Raw genomic sequence first — 22175 nt, 5'->3', positions numbered from 1 at the left:
TCTTATTACCATCTTTTTTTGGGGTCTATCTTTGAGTGCTACTTTTGTAAGTCACCTTGCAAAGAGATTCTCAATAATCTCTCCTCCTGCAACGAACAAAAAAATAAATCTTCTTCAACTTCAATAGTCTGTTCCCAATGCGTATTCGTTGCACAAAGAAGAATCTCCTTTGATATTTCTCTTATTGTTGCAATTTTGATCCTCACATACAGATAAGAGTCCCCAATAGCCAAATCTAAATCAATGCCAATTAACATGCCCAAAGATCTTCCTATTTTCTCCAAGCATTCGTTCGTCCAGTATTCAACTAGAAGAATATATATAGCCCAATCCATTTAGCAGATTCATAGGGTTTTAAAGTGACTGGATTAAAGTTTGTACACCATTTATGCATGTAGACAAGAGCCTCATGCATACTCCAAAGCCTGCCCTATAATACTTTCCCCTTTCTTCCACATTAGTGAAAATGACAACAGAAAAACCTTTGGGCAATAACTTCAAGACGAAATATGTTCTCCATGATTCCTTTGCCCAATTTCCATAACTTCTCTATTTATTTTTTGGACCAATAACCCTACATATAACCGCTAGATGCTCCATTAGTCTCATGTCAATTGATACTTCTTTTGAGACATCAATAGTCTAAAATCCCTTATGATCAATCTTTTCACATAATTGTTCCTCTTCCCCTCTAAAATCCTCATTATCTGATACAAATTTTCCACCATTATTTTCCTCCTTACCCTTGCTCTGCATCTCCTCCATTGAGAGTTTCCTTATATATATATATATATATATATATTAGTATTCCATTTTTTCCATATTTAAAACTCATATAACAAGTGCCTACCTTACTTGTTATCTTAAAACTTTAACGAGAAAAATCTTTTAAAAATTTATAGTAAAACTTTTCCATATTTAAACCTCATAAAAGGCGTGCCTACCTTGGTTGTAATTTTATTACTCTAAATAGATAAACTTTTAAAGAGGGAATTAATTATAAATTTGTACTACAAGCCACTTTTTCATAGCTTAGAACCGACATTATTAAAGGTGCCTTTTGGGTACGCATCCATATGATTCTATATATGAACATACATTGAGAGCACGTCATATTAGTAAACTAGGAATTTCTTATCAAGAACTAATTAATTTGTTCAGAATCCACATGTTTCAACACTCCGATTGAACGGAAAGAACATAACATGTCTGCTACCGCGGTAATCCAGAGGATCACTCATCCCACCCCTGCTCAATGCATTAGTAAAGCAGATGATGAGCAGTTGAAGGTACGAGTGGTGGCAAGAATACGTCCATTCCTTCCTAAAGAAATCAGGGCAGCCAAAGGGAAACCCAAGTCTTGCTTTACTGTAACAAAACCCAATCGAGATTCAGAAATGGAACATGTACTCAATATTGAGGAAGATGAAACCAACATTAAAGCGTCTTATAAGTTAGATTTTTGTTATGGTCAAGAAGCTGAGGTAGAACAAATTTTCAGTAGAGAAGTTGAAGGCATATTAGCAGGGTTGTTCAGAGGCTATAATGCCACTGTTTTTGCCTATGGTGCGAGTGGTAGTGGCAAAACACACACAATGCAGGGAAACAAAAAGAAACCTGGTCTTATGCCTCTAGTAATTAGCAGCCTTCTATCAAAAGCCCATGACTCAGAGACTAGATTAGACATTTCCTACTATGAAGTTTATATGGATAGGTGCTATGATCTCTTGGGGCCCAAGACCAAATCACCGGTTCCCATTTCATTTTTTGACGACCTTGAGGGCCGAGTCCAACTCCTAGGCCTTAGCAAACTTCAGGTTTCTTCTGTGCAGGAATTTGAGGAGATACTGAGTTATGGGTGTCTGAGTAGGAAGATTGGTCACACAGCCTTGAATCATGTGTCCAGTCGTAGCCATGGGGTGCTTGTCGTTTGGGTAACTTATGGAAATGTTGTTGGCAAGCTTAATCTTATTGATCTTGCAGGCAATGAGGACAACAGAAGAAGTAAAAGTGAGGGAATTAGTCTCAAGGAAAGCTCCACCATTAACCAGTCACTATTTGCCCTGTCAAATGTTATCCATGCTTTGAATGCCAATGGGAAGAGAGTGCCATACAGAGACAGCAAGTTAACTCGTATATTGCAAGACTCACTGGGAGGAGCAAGCCGTACTTTGATGATTGCATGCTTGAATCCAGCTTCATTCTACGAGGCGTTACACACACTCAGTCTTGCTGCCCGCTCTACGCAAATAGTAAACCATGTTGTCAAACCTAAGGTAGACTGCAAGCTATTTAAACCCAAACAGAGTTTGAATGCTAAAGGAAAATGTTGTCTTGAGATTGAAGGGCCCAAAACTGATGGTGCGTACAAAGTGGACCATCCAATTTCAGTGATCAATACTCTCCATCCAATGTCCCAAGGTGGAAGAGATGATGTTTGGAAAATATTTGTATCAATTAACAATATGCACCACCTTTATAAGATCAACCTGTGTTCAAGATCAATGAATTCTGGACAATATAAAACACAGCAACATGCAAAAGCATGTGTTCTTACTGAGCTCAACGATGTAAAAACTGTCTGAGAGGCAGCGAAGAGCTCCTCAAGTATTCTATGTACAAAATTTTCTGTGTGGGTGCTGCAAATTTCTAGATTCTCTTCAGCACCCCCTCAAAATTCTCCTAAAAATATGGTTCCCCTCCTGCAGAGAATCAATAGGTGTTTCATTCCCTCTATAGAACTACATCCTTGAAAATAGCTTACAAACCGGATGTGATCTGGAGTTTAAAAGTGTGTATATTGACGAAACAAATAGTTTATTATTTATTCCTCGTATGTTTTAATTGCTAAGAAATTTATTAAGTGGCAAATGAACTCTTTTTCTTTGTTGCTGATTTAAATTTGTAGTCATAACACGTATTTATTTGTGACTGTTGAACAAAATGAATAAATTTTTCGTTTAAATAAGATGTCTTGAATCTAAACTTCAATATTGTCACTCTTGGTAGAAAAAGAGTTAAATTAGATTTCAATATTATTATTAGTTTTTTATTCGAGTTATATTAGATTCAACGATTATTCTTACAAGTCTTTAATTACTATATTTGAATTCACTATTGTCATCATTGGTTTTTGTAACAGCCACCTCTCACAACTACCATTTTTATTCTTTCTGAATGTACATTGTCATTCACACATATACACGTGATAAACTTGAGCATACATCACATGTACATGTATGATTAGCTAATGCATCCAAATCTACAACATGAAGAACATTACACATACACATAGAGACTAAATGTTACAATCTTACAACAAACATCTACCCCTTTACTTGGTTCACTAAACCATAATCCCTTAAGTACGTCCCAACCTAAAAAAGGAATAGCAATGCTATACTATACTATGGGTCCCATCCTTTTTCCTAGTTCACAGTCAATTATTTATGACGACGAGGCAAGCTTCCCATGATACTTGTAATCATCATCAACTAAGGTGTAATTGTAACAACATGCATCGCATGAGACTTATAGAGATTAACTCATACATAGGGACTAACTAGCAAAAACAAATGAATGCAACCTTAAGACATGCATATTACAATTACTTGATAAACTAACACACCCTTTAAGAATATTCTAGCTAAAAAAATACTATAGGATCTCAACCTTCACTTTAAAGTACAAGTTGGAAAAAGGACAAGCATGAGACAATTAGTTGTACAATCATAATTTTAAAGACACACCAATTGGTAGTTATGTTGGATAAATTGAGTATCTTTGTGTCTACAATATGTTTAGTTAAAATAGTGTTATTTGAATGTGCAATGTATTTTGCTGTAAAGAACAGTTTTCTGAGCACGGCAAAGCCAGGGATGCCATTGAATAATATTTATACATTCATCTCTCTGCGTGCTTCAGTTATAGTATTCATAGAATTTTATGTACATATGATTGAATAATCAAGAGATACATGCTCCTCACAAGTGAAAGCTAGGCTAGAGCCAATAATATAGGGATGCATTAAATATTTGGGTTTTTAACAACCCACAAGAAGCCAACAAAAAATTTGTCTGGCAAATGGTAACTGTAAATTGAGTCAAAAGTCAAAAAGAACATGTTGAGTTCTCCAAGAAGACTAAGATTTCTGAAAAACAAATCCCTCGTATCCAAGGTTCTATCCAGTTTGCCCTAAATATGCAATTTTGAAAAACAAGAATTACTTAGCAGTAGCATGTAATCACCTTTTTTCATAGTTCCCAAACTTGCCGCGAGTCGTGCAAGTTATCAGAGTCGCCGAACCGAGCAGACCTCACCGAGTTTTTATAACTCGGCCCGAGTCATGGAATATGGTATATAATTTCATATATATATAATTGTAAAAGTATATAACTTCAAGATTTTGCCGAGTTGTAGCCGAGTCACGAGTAGAGTCCGAGCCTGGGAACTTTGCCTTTTTTACTCCTCCGCATATGGAAAATTGTATAACAGAATATCTAAAACATTTAGATCACTTGAAAAGTGATAGATACAATGGTAAAGATGACTGAATTTGCAGCCTCAAGAAAAGGTTGCGCAGAAGAAGATTTAAAGTTCAACGAGTCCAAAAATAGTAAATATCTATATTATGGAAGTACTTAAGAAAGACATTTACTTTTCAAATTCTTGAAACATCACATTTCAATGATATGATGATCTCTACATGGGGTCAATGAGACAATTAGTTGTACAATCATAATTTTAAAGACACACTGTTCGGGCTATGATGTAAACATTAACCCGAAGTAGGGAGACTACCTATTTCTATAAAGATTTGCCTTTATTGCGGGGTTGATGAAGCAAAACCGGCCCCATCAAATAAAGGTAATGGCAAAAGTAGTGTTTTCAGTTACCACCAAGCAAAACAACCAATCTGGCCTACCCCTAACCCTACCTTCATGCAAGCCTCACAAGGGGATTGTTTTGTAAATTATCTTATATATTGATCATTTTTGTCCTCTTTTAAGTTTCAACTCTTTGACCAAACTTGTGATAAATCGCACCTTACCAATCCAATAAGAACTCAAATAATGAAATTTGCAACACAGCTCAATCAAATGACAAAGAAAACGAACTTGTACTTGGGAAGGCTTATGCCTGCTAGAATACATTTTCTTAGTTAATTTTTTAAGATTTGCTTGTGACCAATCTTTCAGTACAAAATACTGTTGAATACGAAGAGTGATGGCCTGCCATCTCATGCAGCTTAAAAAATAGCAATATGCTTTAATTCCATTCAAAAAGTAGTAGTTGGCCTAGCAAACCCTTGCTGATATTCAGGGACGTGCACATGGGCATGCTCTCTTAGTTAAATGTAATCTAGATAAATAATGCAAGTGTTGATTATCACCCAAGTGAGAAGCAATTGAATATCAAATTTTCAACTAATGAAAACAAACTCCAATTATATGACTTTTACATAAATCAATTCTCAAAGACATTTATATCACTTAAAAGACTTTTTTTTTTTTAAAAGTGTAATCACTTATATCAAAACATTTTGATGTGTGTATAAACAAAACAGATTTTTCTTCTATAAAGCTTTGACAATGTATTTAAATTTTAGATTATCCAATCAGGTTTGGTCGGAAGAGAAGGATGTACCCACCCTCACTTCGTGAGATTGTGCGATGAAAGGGTGTACTTGGTTGGTTAGATCTTTTTTATAAGAGAAGGGTGTGCTGCATCACTCATATGGTATAAGAGGGTGCAAGAAAAATCAGGGTTTCAGGTAGTGGCTACTCCAAGATCTATTTAAGAAGGGGACTCAGTCAGTAGAAGACAAAGGGGTTGCTGGCTTTGGTGTTCTCTCTAGAAGCAAAGCAACAAGATAATTTTCTCTGAGCAAATCTTATATCTTCTAGTTCCCTCTTTGAAGCCCCCTACCTTACCTCGCATCACCTTCTTCATCTCCCTGAAGAATGCAAATGATTTTGACAGATATATCCAATATTTTACTCAAATAAATGTAAAATATTTCTTGCCTCATTTTGTCCAATATAAAAATTTACCATGTCATCTCATGCAAAGATCACATCTGAGCGCAAAACATACTTCACACCATTTGAGACTACCCGAGCCTCATGCAACATGCATTCGTCTCCGTGGATGTGAAAAAGTGCCATTCCCGCAATTGGAACCACCTATGAGTCAACATTAAATAACATGCCAATAAGTAAGCTTTATAAGTTCATAAGAAACCCATTGAGTAATTCCTTCTAGGTAGCCTATATTAGCTGAATTGTTTTCATGTGAAAGGATAACATTGCATTCAAAATTTCAAACCATCATATGGCAAAAACAATAAGAATGTATATATGCAAAACATGCTGAAAGTTAATGCTACGTGCCTAGGCATTTGATATTAAGATGTACAGGAGATTATGGAGCAGCCAATTTTTAAAAAATATTTATTGAATAAAACGAATAACTTGTTCACTCATTAGTCAGTCCAAGATGCAATCCATGGTTTAAGCATTTTAACCTCCCAACTATCTTAGATGAAAGTCTATAGAGAGATAAGATGCATTACTACAAGATCTTGTGGAGTAATTCCTTCCAAAAAGGAGTTTTATAAGGTGTAACCTACCATGTATCTTGTGTTTTATAATCTCAATTATATTTCTCTGTGTTCCTATTATGGCATAGTTGGATTATTACATGCAATATCAAGACAGTAGGTTCGGCAAAAGGAAGAAGTATCCATGGATCAGGGGTAATTTTCCAGAAACCTTATTGTGACGTATTCACACATCACTTCATTGCAAATGGGAACCCCCACTTTTTCGCTTTTTAGGTTAGATGTCTTAGCTTAGTTGTTGGTTGTTGTTGAGTCTTTACTATTAACCTTTTGTTTGTAGTTGTTCAGAATCCGGTCAAGTCTCCCTCTTAAAGATGAAGCGAAGTTCAACACTCCCTTTGCCCAACCAAAACATAATCACTTCCACTTCTCCCAGTACTATCAATAGGTGCCCAAACCCGATCATAACCTAACTTACATTTCCTAACTTCCATCCCATTCACTTCTTTCCTTCCAGCCAACTTCCATCCCACGTTCTAACCTACCCCTACCACTACCTTACCCTTTTACCCCACTACCACTTCCACCTACCATACCACTTCCATCTCCTTCCAGTTCCTCTACCTCTCTACCTTCACCTATACCCTCACCTACCTAACCCTCTTCCCATCCTAGCATACTCATCCACTACCCTTCACCTATATTTTAAACCTACCTATACCTTTATCCTCACCCTCACCTTACCTACATTTCCACATACCTCTACCTTTACCTACATCCTCTACCCTCCATCTCACACCCCTTACCCCTCTGCTTCACCTACCATCTTAACCCAACCCTCAACTCTCAGCCCATCTTAATCTACCCCACCTAAATCTACCTTCCCCCACGTATCTCCTACTTTCATCCTCATTATCCCTTATGTCTCCCTTTCTCCAACATCATCTACTTCCCTTTCACTCGTGGCCTTTCTCCAGCACCTCACATTTCTTCATCCATCCTTGCTACATATTTTGGGCCCCACACACTCTAAAATGGAGAATTAAATTAGTTTTTCTTAAGGACTCTTTGCTGGGACCCACTAACTGCTGGCTTGGGAATTTTAAATGTTTTTGTTTTTTGTTTTTTTTTAATATATTAAGGCATTGTAATTGCCTTTGACATTGCTTGGGCCCCACCAAAACTTTGGAGAGAAGAAAAGTTTTAAAGCATCTAAAAAGCAAAACAAAAAAAGAGGAGAATCCACCTCACCATTCCCTTTGACTTCCAGTTATGACACATGCCTAAACTCCTTAAAATATACGATGACACATGAAGCAAGGTGTGGCCTCAAGGAATAAGGAGGCTGGCCTTTGAAACAAGAGACCTGTCATTTAAACAAGAGCACGGGACATTTAAATTCAAATAAGGTGAAATCAGACATCAAAGGCAAATTTCTACATGATCAGATCATGGAAAAAGAGCAGAAATAATGACAATACAAAAGTGCAAATTCAGGGGAAGTATGATGAAAATTAGAGGTCAAGTAGGGAAAACCAGATTTGGAATTCGTTTCCAGATTTGAGAAAATATTGTTTTCTTTCCATTATCTTGATCAAAATGTGTTTATTTTCCAGGTCCAAGGGAGGCAGCAAGGATGCATGGAGTATGGAACAATGCATGGAGCATGGAACAAAGCAGATCAATCAAGAATCCAAGTTTCACATTCAATACAGGGAGAGTAAAGAACTCAGAATTACAAATTTTACCGAAGAAGAGTGGTGGATATCCATACAATTCAATCACAGATTCAGCTCAGTTCAGATCTAAGTGAAGATCATGAGTGAATTCATATCATAAAGGCTGCATCTATACAATGGGATCAACTTTCAAAGAAGAAAGTGACCTTGATGAGTGCTTGCTTAGTAATTCCCGGATTGTACGAATGAAGCTTACAAAGCTGCTTCAAATAGATTGTACAAACCAAGCCTTAAGGACTGATTTCATGAGGAGCAACTAAGTGATCAAAAGATGAAGGTTGGACATACTTAAGCACGCAAAGAGATGATGTTCGTTGAAAGAGGAATGAATAGAAAAGTTCGCCAATATCAAGAAGTAAAATAACCTCTCCCAACGCATATGAATTCCAAGTTACAACGGTGAGGGTTGAATCAAGTAAACAAAAATCGAATTTCCAAGCGTGAAGGTTAAGAATATTTGAACATCAAAATCGAACTTCTAAAGATGAGGTTGAAACGTACGCAAAGATGAAATTCACTCTTCTAAGTCACAATGAAGGAAGATTAAAAAATAATTAAACATCAAAATTGAACCCCTAAGGATGGAAGTTAAAATCATTAAAATGAAAATCGAACCTCTAAGGATGGGAGTTGACATTAATAAGATCACAACCGAACCTCCAAAGGTGAAGGTTAAAATGAAAATCAAACCTCCAAAGATCGACCAAGGTTGAAATGTCAAGCATGAAATTCGAACCTCCAAGCGTGTAAGTTAAAAGCACTTGAGTATCAAAAGAGAAGAAAGGTGAAAGATGAGATGTTGATGTGAGTTTTTGAAGTCGCAAGGGTGAGAGTTAAAATCGTCAAATTAAAATTAAACTTCTAAAGATGCAAGTTCGCTGAAAGGAATGAAGGACGAGTTCAAGGAATAAAAAATTGCCATCTCTCGAACATAAGACATCTAAGTTGCAACTGTGGGGTTAGAACAAACAAAGCAAAATTCGAACCTTCAAGAGTGAAAGTTGGAACCCAAATCGAAACAAATTTAACTTAGAAGGCTAAAGGTTAAAATCGCATAGTGAAAATCAGTTCAAAAGCCTTCTTCTACCTATTTGCTAAGTCGGCCTTCATTGAAGCATGAAAAGATGTGACTTTTGAAACCCCAAATCGTACAAGTAAGAGGAGAAAGGTTTCTTGAATTACACAAATGCAAGTGCAAGTCATATACCTTTCATAGCATAAATTCAAATGCAGAGAAGAAATTCGCTTAGCAGATGGGAGGGAGCAAATCGCTTAAAGTTACTGATATTTCTGGAAGTAAAGAAGTTCGCCGGCTTTAGATACACAAACTTGCCTTGAATCAACATCAAGTGAAGATTCCACGAATTCTTCCTAATTCGCACAGCAGATCAGAAAATCAGACCTACAGAATCTCATTTGCAGGCCCTAAATTTCATATTCTCAGTTAAATTATCATTTCCAGATTGGGAGGGGTTTTAGGAAGAGTAATTTGCTGAAGTATTAGTATTATTCTCATTAATTGCTTAATTTTTTGATGCAAATCTTTTGTCTTTCAGGTTTGATGCATTGAAAGAACTTCACAAGGAACACCTCAAAAGCGTGGAAAGGATTCACTAATGCAAGGACATGGTCCACACATTCAAGGATGTGGATGAAAGAATTAACAACATGAAGGGAATCACCAAGAAGGAATTCTAAGGAATTCTAAAGGAGAGAAGCAGTTGTGACATCAAGGGTTCATTCCAAGGCAACATCAAGACTTCAAGACTAGGGGCAAAGCGACACCTACACCCCACATTTTCAACATTGCAATACAAAGAATTGACAAGTCTCGGTACTTCAAGATAGAATCCATCAAGAACATGAGGAGTCAATCGCAATAAAGAAGAGCAAGGAAATCAATGAAAGAGATATCAAGTTACACCTAAGTTCAATGAGCCTAAGTTCAATTGTTATTCAATGTGAGTCAATACTTGAATGAGCCTAAGTTCAATTGTTATTCAATCATTGATATGCATTCAATTAATGGTGTCTATGTTTGATAATGATTTGAAAATCATCTAGTTTCCTTAGAAGATCGCACTAAGCTTTGTGGAGTTGTTGCTTTGCATGTCAAATCAAAACTTAGTCAAGTTTCATCGGAGATTGTTCATCGTTCGTACATTCTTAGTCTCCCTAAACCCTATGTCTTTTGCTCTTTTTTTATTCTCCAATCCAGTACTTAGGATCTAAGTTCCAGCAATTCAAGCATTCAACAATTCAATGTAAGTCCCCCTGTGATTCCAGCATAATTGCATCAAACCAACGAGCTTATCCACACGTCGTGACCTGACATACAAGAACCTTGGAGTTATCTCAAGTAATCCTTAAGCTAATCTTCAACATTTGAGTAACTTTGTTCAAGAGAGGATAAGGTACTTTTGGGTGATTTATTTTGTGTTCGCTTGTGCATGAAAAACACATCAACAAACCTCTTCACAAAAAAGAGCTCCACTTGCACAATCAAATTCTCTTCACAAAAGCATATGAATAAACCTAAAAGGCATATATGCCCCATTGTAAGTACTTTTCAAGAGCACTTCAATGAGTGATAATTTAAAGAACTTGTTAAAGGATTTACATAGGAAGTTGTCCCAGAATTGATGAACTACCATCTTTTGCATTTATGACTGTGGCAATAAATAGAAAATTCTTCACATCTTTCAATCTAAGCAAGTGAATTGATTGTCACAATTTGAATTGAAAAGGAAATGTTTAGATTTAATTATCTAAACGTTCTGTTATATATAATTTTAAAATAATTAACCTCAAAATTTGTCGTGGGAATTTTACTTTTGGCTGCAGGGTGAGGCAAGGGATTGGTGAAATAGCCTTAAGAAACAAGGATTTTATTGGGAAGAAGCTTGATGGTCTTCCTTAGGCAAATAGGAAAAGAAAATGAAGGATAGAAGGATGATTAAAGATGAAGGATAGAAAGATGATCCTTCACAACCTTCATTTTGCGCCCACCTATCCCTTACAACCCCTCATTTGTGCCCAATAGTTCCGGACACCTCCTAAATCCTGCTCATGTTGTCCATGACCACTACTAAAATCCAGCCTAGGAAGGGTATAGGGCGAGATGGCCGACTTAACATGAAGAAATTCAAATTTAGAATGCAAAACCTTTGCCTAGGTCGGTCTCATTAAGGAATTTGCAATTATGGAGCGCATATAGATGAAGAGAGATTAACCGCATTGCTGGCTGACCGACTTGAGGAAAAGGAGCAAAGAAATGCAAACAAGGATGCATAGCTGGCTGACTTGAAATAAGGTCAATTCAAATTTCAAATGCAAGCAAATCATTGCCTAGGTTGGCCACATTAAGGAATTTGCAATTCCTAAGTGTGGATTGCATATAAGAGAGAGATCTAAAACTGCATTTCCACATCGATTCAATTCAAAAGCAAACGAATTTGAGAGCAGACCAGCAGCAAATCAAAGCGAAACTGAGAGCAGGTTGTGGGCAAATTTCACCAGATTTGGAGCAAATTTTCATAAGCAAATGCAGATCTACATTAGATTGGAGGTAGTTTTGATCAAAGAAGGTGACTGTCCAAGTGAATAAGAGCAGATCAGAGAATAATTCCAGCAGAGTTAAGAGTTGAATTTACATCAGAACAAGTGTGAATTTTATGCAAAAGAAATCAGAACCCAAGACAAGGGTTAAATGAGAGGGAGCCGAACTTTGATAAAGAGACATAGCAGAGGTGAGGGAAGGTGATTTCCAGCTGAAATGCATGCAGATTCTTTTCAGATGAGAGCGAATTTCCTTACCAAAACTTCATTTCCAGAATTGAAACATTATTTTCAGAAAAATCCAAGATTAAAAGTGTCATTTCCAGACTGTTATATACAAAAATCAGAATCTATTAAGATTTGTTTTTTTTCTGAAAAATTGTGTGAAATGGCGAGTGGAAGGGTTTTAGAAGGGTTTATGAGGCAAAATTTTGTGAAATATTGATGATTTTGTAAGTGCAAATTGTTTCATGGCATTTTTAAACGCTAATTGTCATGAAAAGTGAATTTGGAATGCATGATTGTCAACTTTCATTGACTTATTATCAATTTCTTGCATTTCACTAACCTAGGGTTTCATTTATAATCATGATTCAAGGTGTGCTCTTTCTTTTCACGATTGATGAAATGATGGACAACAATGAGAGGATACTCAACAACAACATCAAAAGGATCAAGAATCCAAGGAATGATTGCAAGGATTAATGCAAAGAAGCACATGGAACAAGGATAGGAACTTCACAATGCAAGAGAGCGGATTTTTCAAGACAGTGGAATCCAAAATGAGGACTAGCTCAAGGTGTTCAAGTTCAAGGAAAGCAAATGAATCTGATGGAAAGATGACAACAATACGAGGAAAGATAAAATTCGCACTTCAAGAAGGAATTCAAGGGTTTTCAAGACAAAGAATATACAAGGATGAAGGATTCTACAACGACCTGGAAGGAACTCCAAAATGTAGAGGAAAACCACATGGAATATTCAAGAACTACAAAGGATATCAACATCAAGTTCAAATGTATCCAAGACATCATGAAGGATTTCAAAGATGAAGGATATCAACATCAAGTTCAAATGTATCCAAGACATCATGAAGGATTTCAAAGATGAAGTGCAAAGGAGATGAAGCCCAGGGACTGCATTGCGACATAATGGATTTCAAGATGTGGCAATTTGGGAATATGAACCATCACAAACATTTAGAAAGAAGGTTTAATGTTGAGTATCAAGAGATATTCCTAAGATGCAAAGACTTCTTTGTGATAATGGAGAACAATTTGAGAACTGTGCAAGCTGAGGTGGTGTCTACACATCTTCCTCCAATCAAGTTATTCCAAGTCAATATGTCCAAGTTTGACTCACCACCAAGTGAACAAGTTGAAGGCATTAAATACGATGTAACAACTCAATTTTCTCATTGGTCCTTTTCCTAAAAGGATGTGCATTCAAAGTGTTGTAATTTTCTCATTGGTCAATGAGGTGTGTTTGTTGTAACTACCTCACTTTAGGGTTTCCTTGAATTATCTTTGCCATTGATTTAGAATCAACCCAAGCCCTTCAATTGTAATCAAGATCTCTATAAAAGGATTGTAAAAATTAACAATTATAGTTAGAAGAAGCAAGTAGAAGTAGCAGTGGGAAGAGGAGGCAAGAAATTGTTGCCAAGACTATGATGGAATAAATTCATGATTTTCATTGAAGATATGGTGGATCTTTGTGTGTCATTTCAACATTTTGCATGGTTTCTACTTCTCAAAGTTTTAGTTAAAGTCCATTGATTATAATGGAGAAATGAGATGATATATGATGAATTCTTTGGTTCATATCATTTGTAGTTTGTTGATTGCAAATTGCAATGCATGGTTAGTCTAAACCTAATTTAGCACAAGTTTGATTGTGGATATTCATTTGAACTGCACCAGCTTTGGGTATTTGGATGAATGCTTTACAATATGAAAATCCTTCATTACCTTTGGAGATTGCATCAGTTTTGTGTAGTTGTTTTTTCATGGTGAAGCAAAGCTTGATTTATGGAATCCATTTATCAAAGCACTATCCATTATCTTCATTGTCCTTAGGTTTAGATTAGATTTCCCTAACCTTTATCTTTTGTCTTTTATTTGAAATTCAAGGCAGTTCAGTATTCCAATTGCAGCAAAGCGTAAGTCCCTTCGTGATATCAGCAAATCACATCATTTCACTGAGTCTATCCATCATAAAGTCACATTGTTCGCCTTGTAAACCTTGGGGTTGCCTTATTTGATCACATTGTTTAGTATTTGAGGTTTCCCTGTTCAAGAGAGGATAGAATACTTAGTATTTTATTACGTGTTGGTGAGTGTCACAAAACATGCATCAACATTGGGCTCTACCACTGGAGTTTGCATTAAGTTGTAGATGTAGAAAGAAAAAGGCATAACATTTACATTTTGTATTTACTAAGTCATTGTAGTTGATTCCAATGTTAATGTGAATGTAAGAAGTTGTGTCGAAAGGGTTTTGACTTTTAACACTTCATAAGCATCCAACTAACATAGAGACTTGCTTTCCATTCCTTGTCTGGTCCCCGTTACTTTTCTGTTATTTGTGGATGGGCATATTCATAAAATGCTGTGTATGAGGGTGCTGTTCTTATGCTGGAAATCCACTAGTTTGCACATTAAAAATTGTTTTGCTATGGACAACTAAAGGAATTATATTAACATATGGAAATAGCATTTAAGAGGAGTATGATAGATGTTTCTTATATTTAGAATGCCAAATATAATGAATAATAAAAGAAAAGAAAATAAACATTAAATAGAAGGAATATGAGGACACTTTTCTCTTGTTGATTGCCTCCTAGGACCTTGTCATTGTCATACAAATCAACACAAACAACTACCCACAATAAATAAAGATTGAACTGCTCCGAGACCACTACAAACCGTAATCACTTCAAGTTTAGACTTTTTGCTGTAACACAACATAAATTAATGCTGTCCTTGAATTATGCCCCATATTGATTAGAATGCAAATTCAGTGCTAAAGATGGTGTTCTTAAGTTGCTGAAACGAACAGTACTGTAGTTGCATTACAAAACAAAAAAATAAAGACATTGCAAAACAACCATTCCATTGTGAAAAAGAGGCTATAAGTGGCAAATATTCTGCTTTCACTCCTTTTCACTGACATAATTATAATGAGCCTGAACAGAGCATATTACAGCAATCTTCTTACAGCTATACTCACTCACCTACTCTATACACTCAATTTATATTCCTATGACCAGCTAGAACTTTTGAATCCTTCTCGCACTCATATGCTTCAATGGACCTATGGTTCTTAAAGATATGTTTTATTGGAGTTCTCCTTTTATGTACTTACATACCTCCAAACACCAAAGAACATAAAGAGGCTTCCTTTTTCTATCAATACTCTTTTATCTTATTTAAAACAGCCAAAACCACCACAAACATCGAGGGAAGTACCATGCCACATACACAACCACCATGACAAATGCATATCCACCATTGCACAACAAAACAGCTATGACACATTCAAAACCACCCTATCAAAAATGCAACAATCAGCCTGCTGCAATTTTCTCTTATTAGTTATAAAGGTGATGGCTAAAAATAGTGCGATCCATGTTTAGCATGAGCTATTTTTATTTTGGGCCAAAAATAGTCTTCTAGATAGGCAACACTTCATGACTTTTAATGCAATCACAAATGGAGACCCCAAAGGACTGTTCGACCGTGCAGCTTAGAGTTAACACAACAAAATAGATTCAAAAGAGAAAAGCAAATTATCATTGATTCAATATCACAAAAAGTATACAATTGGCACATTGACCTATCACATGCAGATATAGATTGGCTCACAAGACGCCACAAGCTTATTACAAGCTTATATGCAAAGATATGATCTTAACAACTATTTATCACTCTACTACTCTATTGCTATCACAAACTGGCTTGCTAATTACTATCCCTTGCAGTTATTCTTGTTGCTTCCTCATGGATTCCAAGGATGTCTATATATCAGCTCCAAGCTTTAGGGATGATCCATGTCAGCCACAAGATGTTCCAAATCTCAGTGTTTAATGTAACATTTCAGTCAGCCAAACCCACTAGCGAAGCATTGGGTGTTGAAGACACTCATTGCAGTTCTATGTGAAGGTCCCTCTAGTCCAGTATTGTTGGGTTGTACTCCACAAAGCACAAAAAGGTTCTGCAAACCTCGCTTGATAACTGAGTGCTGCAAGTCCTAAGTTATGATCTTATGACAACAATAACCTTTTGCAATTTGCTCTAAAACTCCTAAGATTTGGACATGATGTGTATGAGTTAATGTTGAACTCTAATTCTCTATTGCAATCCAAAAAGATGTTATTGGGTGAAATGCAATAAACTACACTAGGATGCTCCTGCACCAAAGACATGAGGTTGTTTGAAAAGTGAGTCTCGCACTTTGTCAGTGCTAGTAGAAATCCAAAATGCTCCACCTCAACTTGTGAAATCCATGATTCTTCTTCTTTAGGTCTTCCGTTCTACTTGACTAGGTATTCTCCATACTGCCTGTTTTTGGTAATACATCCAATTCTACTATCAAAAATCTACTCTATCTATTCATGTGGTTGATGCAATAGTTGCTCATTCAAAGAAATTTTTGTAGAGTTACCCCTTGGTTGTCCTTCATGGTACTAACGGAGGTCTCCAACGTCAAATATAAGTGATATACCAAGTGTTTCCACTAACTCAACCTCATAAACATTCCCTAAATCAAACTTCCTAAGAATCTTACGTGGACCAAACTTCCTCATCTTTACCTTGATATATTTGCCTACTAAAATCTTTCTTTTCTAAGATATACCATAACTTCATCCCCAACAAAAAATTATTTGTGCCTTCGCTTTTCATCTACTTATTCCTTGTATTTGTTGATAATTGTGTACTATTTCCATGTATCCTATAAATTGTTCTGCTTCTACACTTCTTTTGTTTTCCTTACTCCTCTAGGTTGCAATCCAGTCACAATCTCAAATGGTTTCCTTGTACAACTGTTCACTAAGTTGTTGTATGCAAACTCTACTTGCGGTAGAATTATATCCCAATTTCCTAGCTTATCTCCCACTAAGCATCACAATGAATTACCCATACTGCAGTTTACCATTTGTGTTTGTGCATAAATGTTCAACTGAAGTTAGGATGATCTTCATTTTCTTCCATAATGTTTTCCAAATATATCTTGTGAACTTCATGTCCTCGTCTAAGACTATGCTCCACAATAAATCCATGTGTTAGCAAGAAAAATGGGGAACATAGCCCGAAGTTCTGAGCCCCAAGTAATTTTTGTGTGTTGTATTTTTACCCCAAACTTAGTTGTACAAAAGGAGCAAGGAGTTAATCCAGACAAAGAACTAACTAGTTAACAGAATATGAAAGCATGAAACATTTAATAGATAACATAAAATATATAGAATTGTGGCATGTTGATATTATCAGATATTATCAAGATCAATCATGTAAATTCATCTTATCCTTACATCTCCTATTACATCATATATGCACATCTTCTCATTCCTGTATTTCCATACATACTCCTCCTTTGTTACATATATCTTTCGTTATACAAATATCTAGCAAATGGGACATGACCCATCTATTCTATCCATATTCTAGATGATGTCTTTTCAGGCTTATGCTTTGCAAGCTCTTTGTGGTGAAGTGTGGTAGGTTTTGTACTGATTGTGTCTACCCTTACTCCTTTCCTACCAACATCATCCCCACTTTCAAAACGTTGGCTTGTCCTCAAGTCAACCCTATTCAAGATTAGTATGGTAATGTTTTAGTCAAGCGCCATTCACATAGTATTGTAAAAATTTTCCATCTAATGTTCTCAGTCTGATTGCTCCAAACTCCAAGATGTCATTGATTTGGTATGGGCCCAACAACCTAATCTTTAATTTTCCTTGTTTCTTGAAAATGTTATCATATGATAGTACCATATCATTGACCTGGAATTGTTTGGATTTGATATTTCTGTCATGCCATGCTTTAGGCCACCTCCTTTCTATTAAAAAATTAAGAGATGATATTCTGCAAGTTGTCTTGACTCATCCAATTTGTCTAGCTCTTCTAGTGATTGCTTGATGGACTGATCGTATGTGAGTCTTAAGGCTAGTGTTGTGTGGAGGTTATGGACAATAAATATGAGAGGTAGGTTGGCCTCCATCCCATAGACAAGTTCAAAAGGCATTAACTTTGTAGACTATTTGTAAGTAGTTCGGTAACCCCAAAGTACCACCGGAATCTTACTACCCCTATCTGTTTTGTTTGCATCACACATCTTAGTTAAAGTGGTTCCAATAATCTTGTTTAATGCTTCACTGGCCTCGTTTGCTTGTGTATGGTAAGGTGTATTCCTATTGTGAGTAATCATAAAATTGGTCAATAATTCCTTGATTATTTTGTTGACAACATGCTTGCCTTGATCACTAGTTATACTCAATGGATAGCCAAATCTAGTGATTATGTTATGATAAAGGACTTTAGCAACAGTATATGCGGTTTCTCTAGTTGGTTCAACTTCAGCCCACTTTGTTCAGTAATCTATGTTGGTGATAATGAACCTAGCCTTAGAAAGTTTTGTCAGAGGATCTATGGGTCTGATGAAGTGGATAGCCCATTTTTCAAACGGAAGTTGTGATCTAGTTGCATGGGCGTTTCATCTTTGGTAGTAGGTCATCCTGTTCTTTGACAAATGTTGTAAATTTTAGTGTAGTTCTTAGCACCTTTGTATAAATTAGGCCACCATAACCTAGCTAGTAGTATCTTCCACGCAATGGTGTCCTCGTAGTTATGTCCTTCGGCAATGCCTTCATGTGCTTCTCTTAGAATTCCATCTCATTCATGTTCATATAGTACCCATTGGAGAATGTCATCTCTCCCTTTTTTGTATAATACTCCTATCATTGTGTAAGGAAGTGACTTTTGTAGTAATAGTTGTTTATCCTATGTCATGTCAGTGAAATATTCTCCTATAGAAAGTAATGTAGCAATGTCGTGGAATTCTTCTAGTACCACAATTATCCAGAACAGATAAGTGCCAGGTAAGTCTTCAACCTCTTCCAATTATCCTATGTCAAGGCAAGATAAGTGATCTAAACCTTGATTATCTCCCTGGTTTTGCCATTATGTTGAAATTAAACACATGGAATAGTAGTAACCATCTACAAATTCTCCCTTGGATTACTAGTTTATTTAGTAGAAATTTCAAAAGTTCATGGTCTATGTAAAATGTAAATGGTGTAGATAGGAGATAGTGGCAGCATTTATGTAATGTGTAGACCATAGCCAAGGCCTCTCTTTCAGTGGTAGTACAATTGGGTAAGTTTCCAACTAGTAAAAGCAATGGGATGATCTTTGATACCACGAGGTTGGGCAAGGACTGCTCCTATAGCTATACCAGAAGCATCTAAATGGACATGGAAAGGTATTATCAAATCAAGGAATATGAGGATAGGGACTTCTGTTATTTTTTGTTTCAAGGTATCAAAAGATTGCTCGCATTGTTCAGTCCAAGTAATTGCTTTATTAGTCTTCTTCTTTAAAATTTCCTTTAGAGGGGCTGCTAGGGTAGCATATCCTTTGACAAACTTTCGATGGTAGCTTGTGTATCCTAAAAGTGTTTTGACCTCTAGGACTGTCTTAGGGGGTGGTAGTGTCATGATTAGAGAAATCTTCATTGGGTCCACCATGAGTCCTTTACAGTTTATATGACCTAGAAGCAAAGTTTTAAAACTTGGACTCGCCATGGGCTCGGCAAACCAAAAATTTGGACTCGGACTCGGACTCGTGAAAGACTCGTGAAATTTGGACCGTAGTTTTACAAAAAAAACATAAAGAAATTAATGCATTTAGAGAACATAAGAGCCATAATTGAAACATTACACATGTCATATGATCTACAAACACGCAATATTTGAAATTTCATCATTCATACCAAAGTTTTAAAACTCGGACTCGCCACAGACTCAGCAAACCAAAAATTTGGACTCGGACTCGAACTTGTGAAAGACTCGCGAAAGATTCGGCAAGGACTCGACAAAAAAAAACCGTAGTTTTACTAAAAAACATAAAGAAATTAATGCATTTAGAGAACATAAGAGCCATAATTGAAACATTACACATGTCATATGATCCACAAAAGCACAATATTTGAAATTTCATCATTCATACTCAGTTTCAACTCTAAAATGTATAATAGCGGCATAAGTTTATAAATGTTTACAAAATTACATATAATGATATGTCCAACTCCAAATGTGAAAAACAACAATGAATAAACTAAAGAGAAGACTACATATTCCTCTTTGTATTTCTCCTCCTTCACACCCTACAAACCTGTCATAACCAAGCAAGAATGCCAAATGAGGGCAAAAAAATAAAAAAAAACTCACTTTTAAAGCTTGCATGACATTTTTTCTGGGTCGCTCGAGTCCATCTGAAAGACTTGCGAGTCCGTGCAAAAGACTCGCGAGTCTTTCAGATGGACTTGCCTCGCGAGTCCTTGCAAAAGACTCGTGGCTCCCATGGACTTGCGAGTCCGTGGCAAGTCCACGAGTCTTAAAACACTCCCTAGAAGTGTACCAAAAAGTACCACAAATATGCATTTCTTGATGTTGAGAAATATTTGCATGCTTCTACCTATTGGTGTGTGTTTGATGACACACTGAACACAGAATAAAGATGCCCAAAAGACACTCTATCCTCTCTTGAATAAAATCACCGCATATGCTAATATTGAAAAGATCATATGACAATTCCAAGGTTTACACTACGAACTAGCGACTTTAATGTTGAATATATCTTCTTGGTTGATGTATGCTGGTAATACAAGGGGGGACTTGTCAATTTAAATTACAATGAAAACTTTCTGGTTTGTTTTTTGGGGGGATTTTCTCAATTTAAACTTTAGAAAAGGGTAAAAGGGAAAGGGTTTTGTTGTGAGGTATTCACACATCACCCCATCGCAAATGGGGACCCCCGGTTTTTCGCTTTCTAGGTTAGTCATCTTAGTTTAGTTGTTAGTTGTGATACGGGAGAAACTCAAGACCTCTCTCATCAATACGTTCAGATCAATCTCTTTTGATTCAGACCAATTAGGCAATAAGATTGCCTTCTTCATTTCATTTTCATACTGTGGATGCGTATGATCCCTGTCATCTAATACCTGATCAGGAATGAGGAAAAGTCCACACTTCCTCATGAAATCCACTGATATTCTGGACCACATTCGTCTCTTCACTGCCTGCTCGTCCATCAGGTTGGCCCAACAATCTTCTATGTCTACCTTGTGGATGAACTTCTCTCCCCTAATCCTTCCAACTTTCTTATCTGGATCAAATCTTTCTCTTTTCTTGAAGGTTGCAAATCGATAGAATGAAAGCTCCTCACTCGCAATGTTGGCGGCTAAGGCAGACTAGCAAACCTCCAACGTCTTCCCAACTGAAATAGGGTATGTCATGCCTGTCCTATGCTTCTCTCTTTGAATGGAATCAAACTATAGAAGTTGTCTCAACACTTCCAACAAGATCATTTTGTCGGAAGGATACCTAGGAAGCCTGTAGGGCTCGGATTGAAACCCATGAATCCTAAGGTAAGTGAAAGTGGGAAACTGAATATACCATGACCCATATTTCTCTATTAGCTCTGCTGCCTCCTTGGACAACCTCCTATGGATTCCGCCTTGCAGCATTCGTGTGATGTACATTGTGAATACGTCATTCACTCTCTTATAGTCTTCAATTCTATACATGTTCAACAGGGGATAGCACTCATGACTCCTAGATTGTCCTTGTCCATTCCCGACTTCACCTCTGCATATCAATCCTTTGTATGAAACAAACTGTGCAAGCAGGTATACCAAGTAGGAAGTCATGGCGAATGACTTGGACCGCTCTACATTCCTCAACTGAAAGTCCAAATTGTCACTTGTGATTCTAAACCAATTTATCAATGTCCTCTAAGACAATCCTGGATGAAGTAGAACATCCATCCATCGTATATTGCACCCTGCAGCATCCCCATCACTCTATTAAGCAGGAATACTAAGTCACTATATTCCTCTTTGAAGTCTATGTACATGAGTGTCTTGGGAGCCTTGGAATGATGAAGCCTAGGCTCGATCATCCACTCTTTGTTTATTATATTTTTACACGCATCCATCTTCTTCGTGTACTGCTCTTCATATTCATCCTTAGTTGCATTCTTCATATCTGCTCCACGTGGGATTCCAAACACTTCAGCAATCGCATCCTCGGCAAAGTA

General features: G+C 36.6%; 2 protein-coding genes across 3 annotated transcripts in view; one reads left to right on the top strand and one right to left on the bottom strand.

The window, feature by feature from the left end:
* Positions 1-1139: 1139 nt before the first annotated feature.
* LOC131063181 (kinesin-like protein KIN-10B) lies at positions 1140-2800 on the top strand. Its single transcript, XM_057996975.2, has one exon. The coding sequence runs from the start codon at positions 1206-1208 to the stop codon at positions 2583-2585; it is 1380 nt and encodes a 459-aa protein (XP_057852958.2). The 5' UTR covers positions 1140-1205; the 3' UTR covers positions 2586-2800.
* Positions 2801-5482: 2682 nt separating this feature from the next.
* LOC131062663 (uncharacterized) overlaps positions 5483-22175 on the bottom strand; it is an 87700-nt gene continuing 71007 nt past the window's right edge. Inside the window, exons 4-5 of one of the 2 annotated variants that reach the window (XM_057996375.2) lie at positions 6054-6185; positions 5483-5956 (exon numbers count right to left, since the gene is read on the bottom strand). In XM_057996375.2, coding sequence (XP_057852358.1) covers positions 6063-6185 — 123 coding nt within the window. In that variant the 3' untranslated portion in view covers positions 5483-5956; positions 6054-6062. Of the gene's footprint in view, positions 6186-22175 lie in introns of both variants that reach the window. The other variant, XM_057996379.2, reaches the window with a different exon arrangement.

This window comes from Cryptomeria japonica, chromosome 5, assembly GCF_030272615.1.
Source record: "Cryptomeria japonica chromosome 5, Sugi_1.0, whole genome shotgun sequence".
Lineage (NCBI taxonomy): Eukaryota > Viridiplantae > Streptophyta > Pinopsida > Cupressales > Cupressaceae > Cryptomeria > Cryptomeria japonica.
Note: the sequence above shows the minus strand (reverse complement) of the source record. Positions and strands in the feature narration are given on the sequence as shown.

Bases quoted from the DNA above. Each gene is read 5' to 3' on its own strand.
- LOC131063181 (XM_057996975.2), top strand. From the start codon at position 1,206: ATGTCTGCTACCGCGGTAATCCAGAGGATCACTCATCCCACCCCTGCT.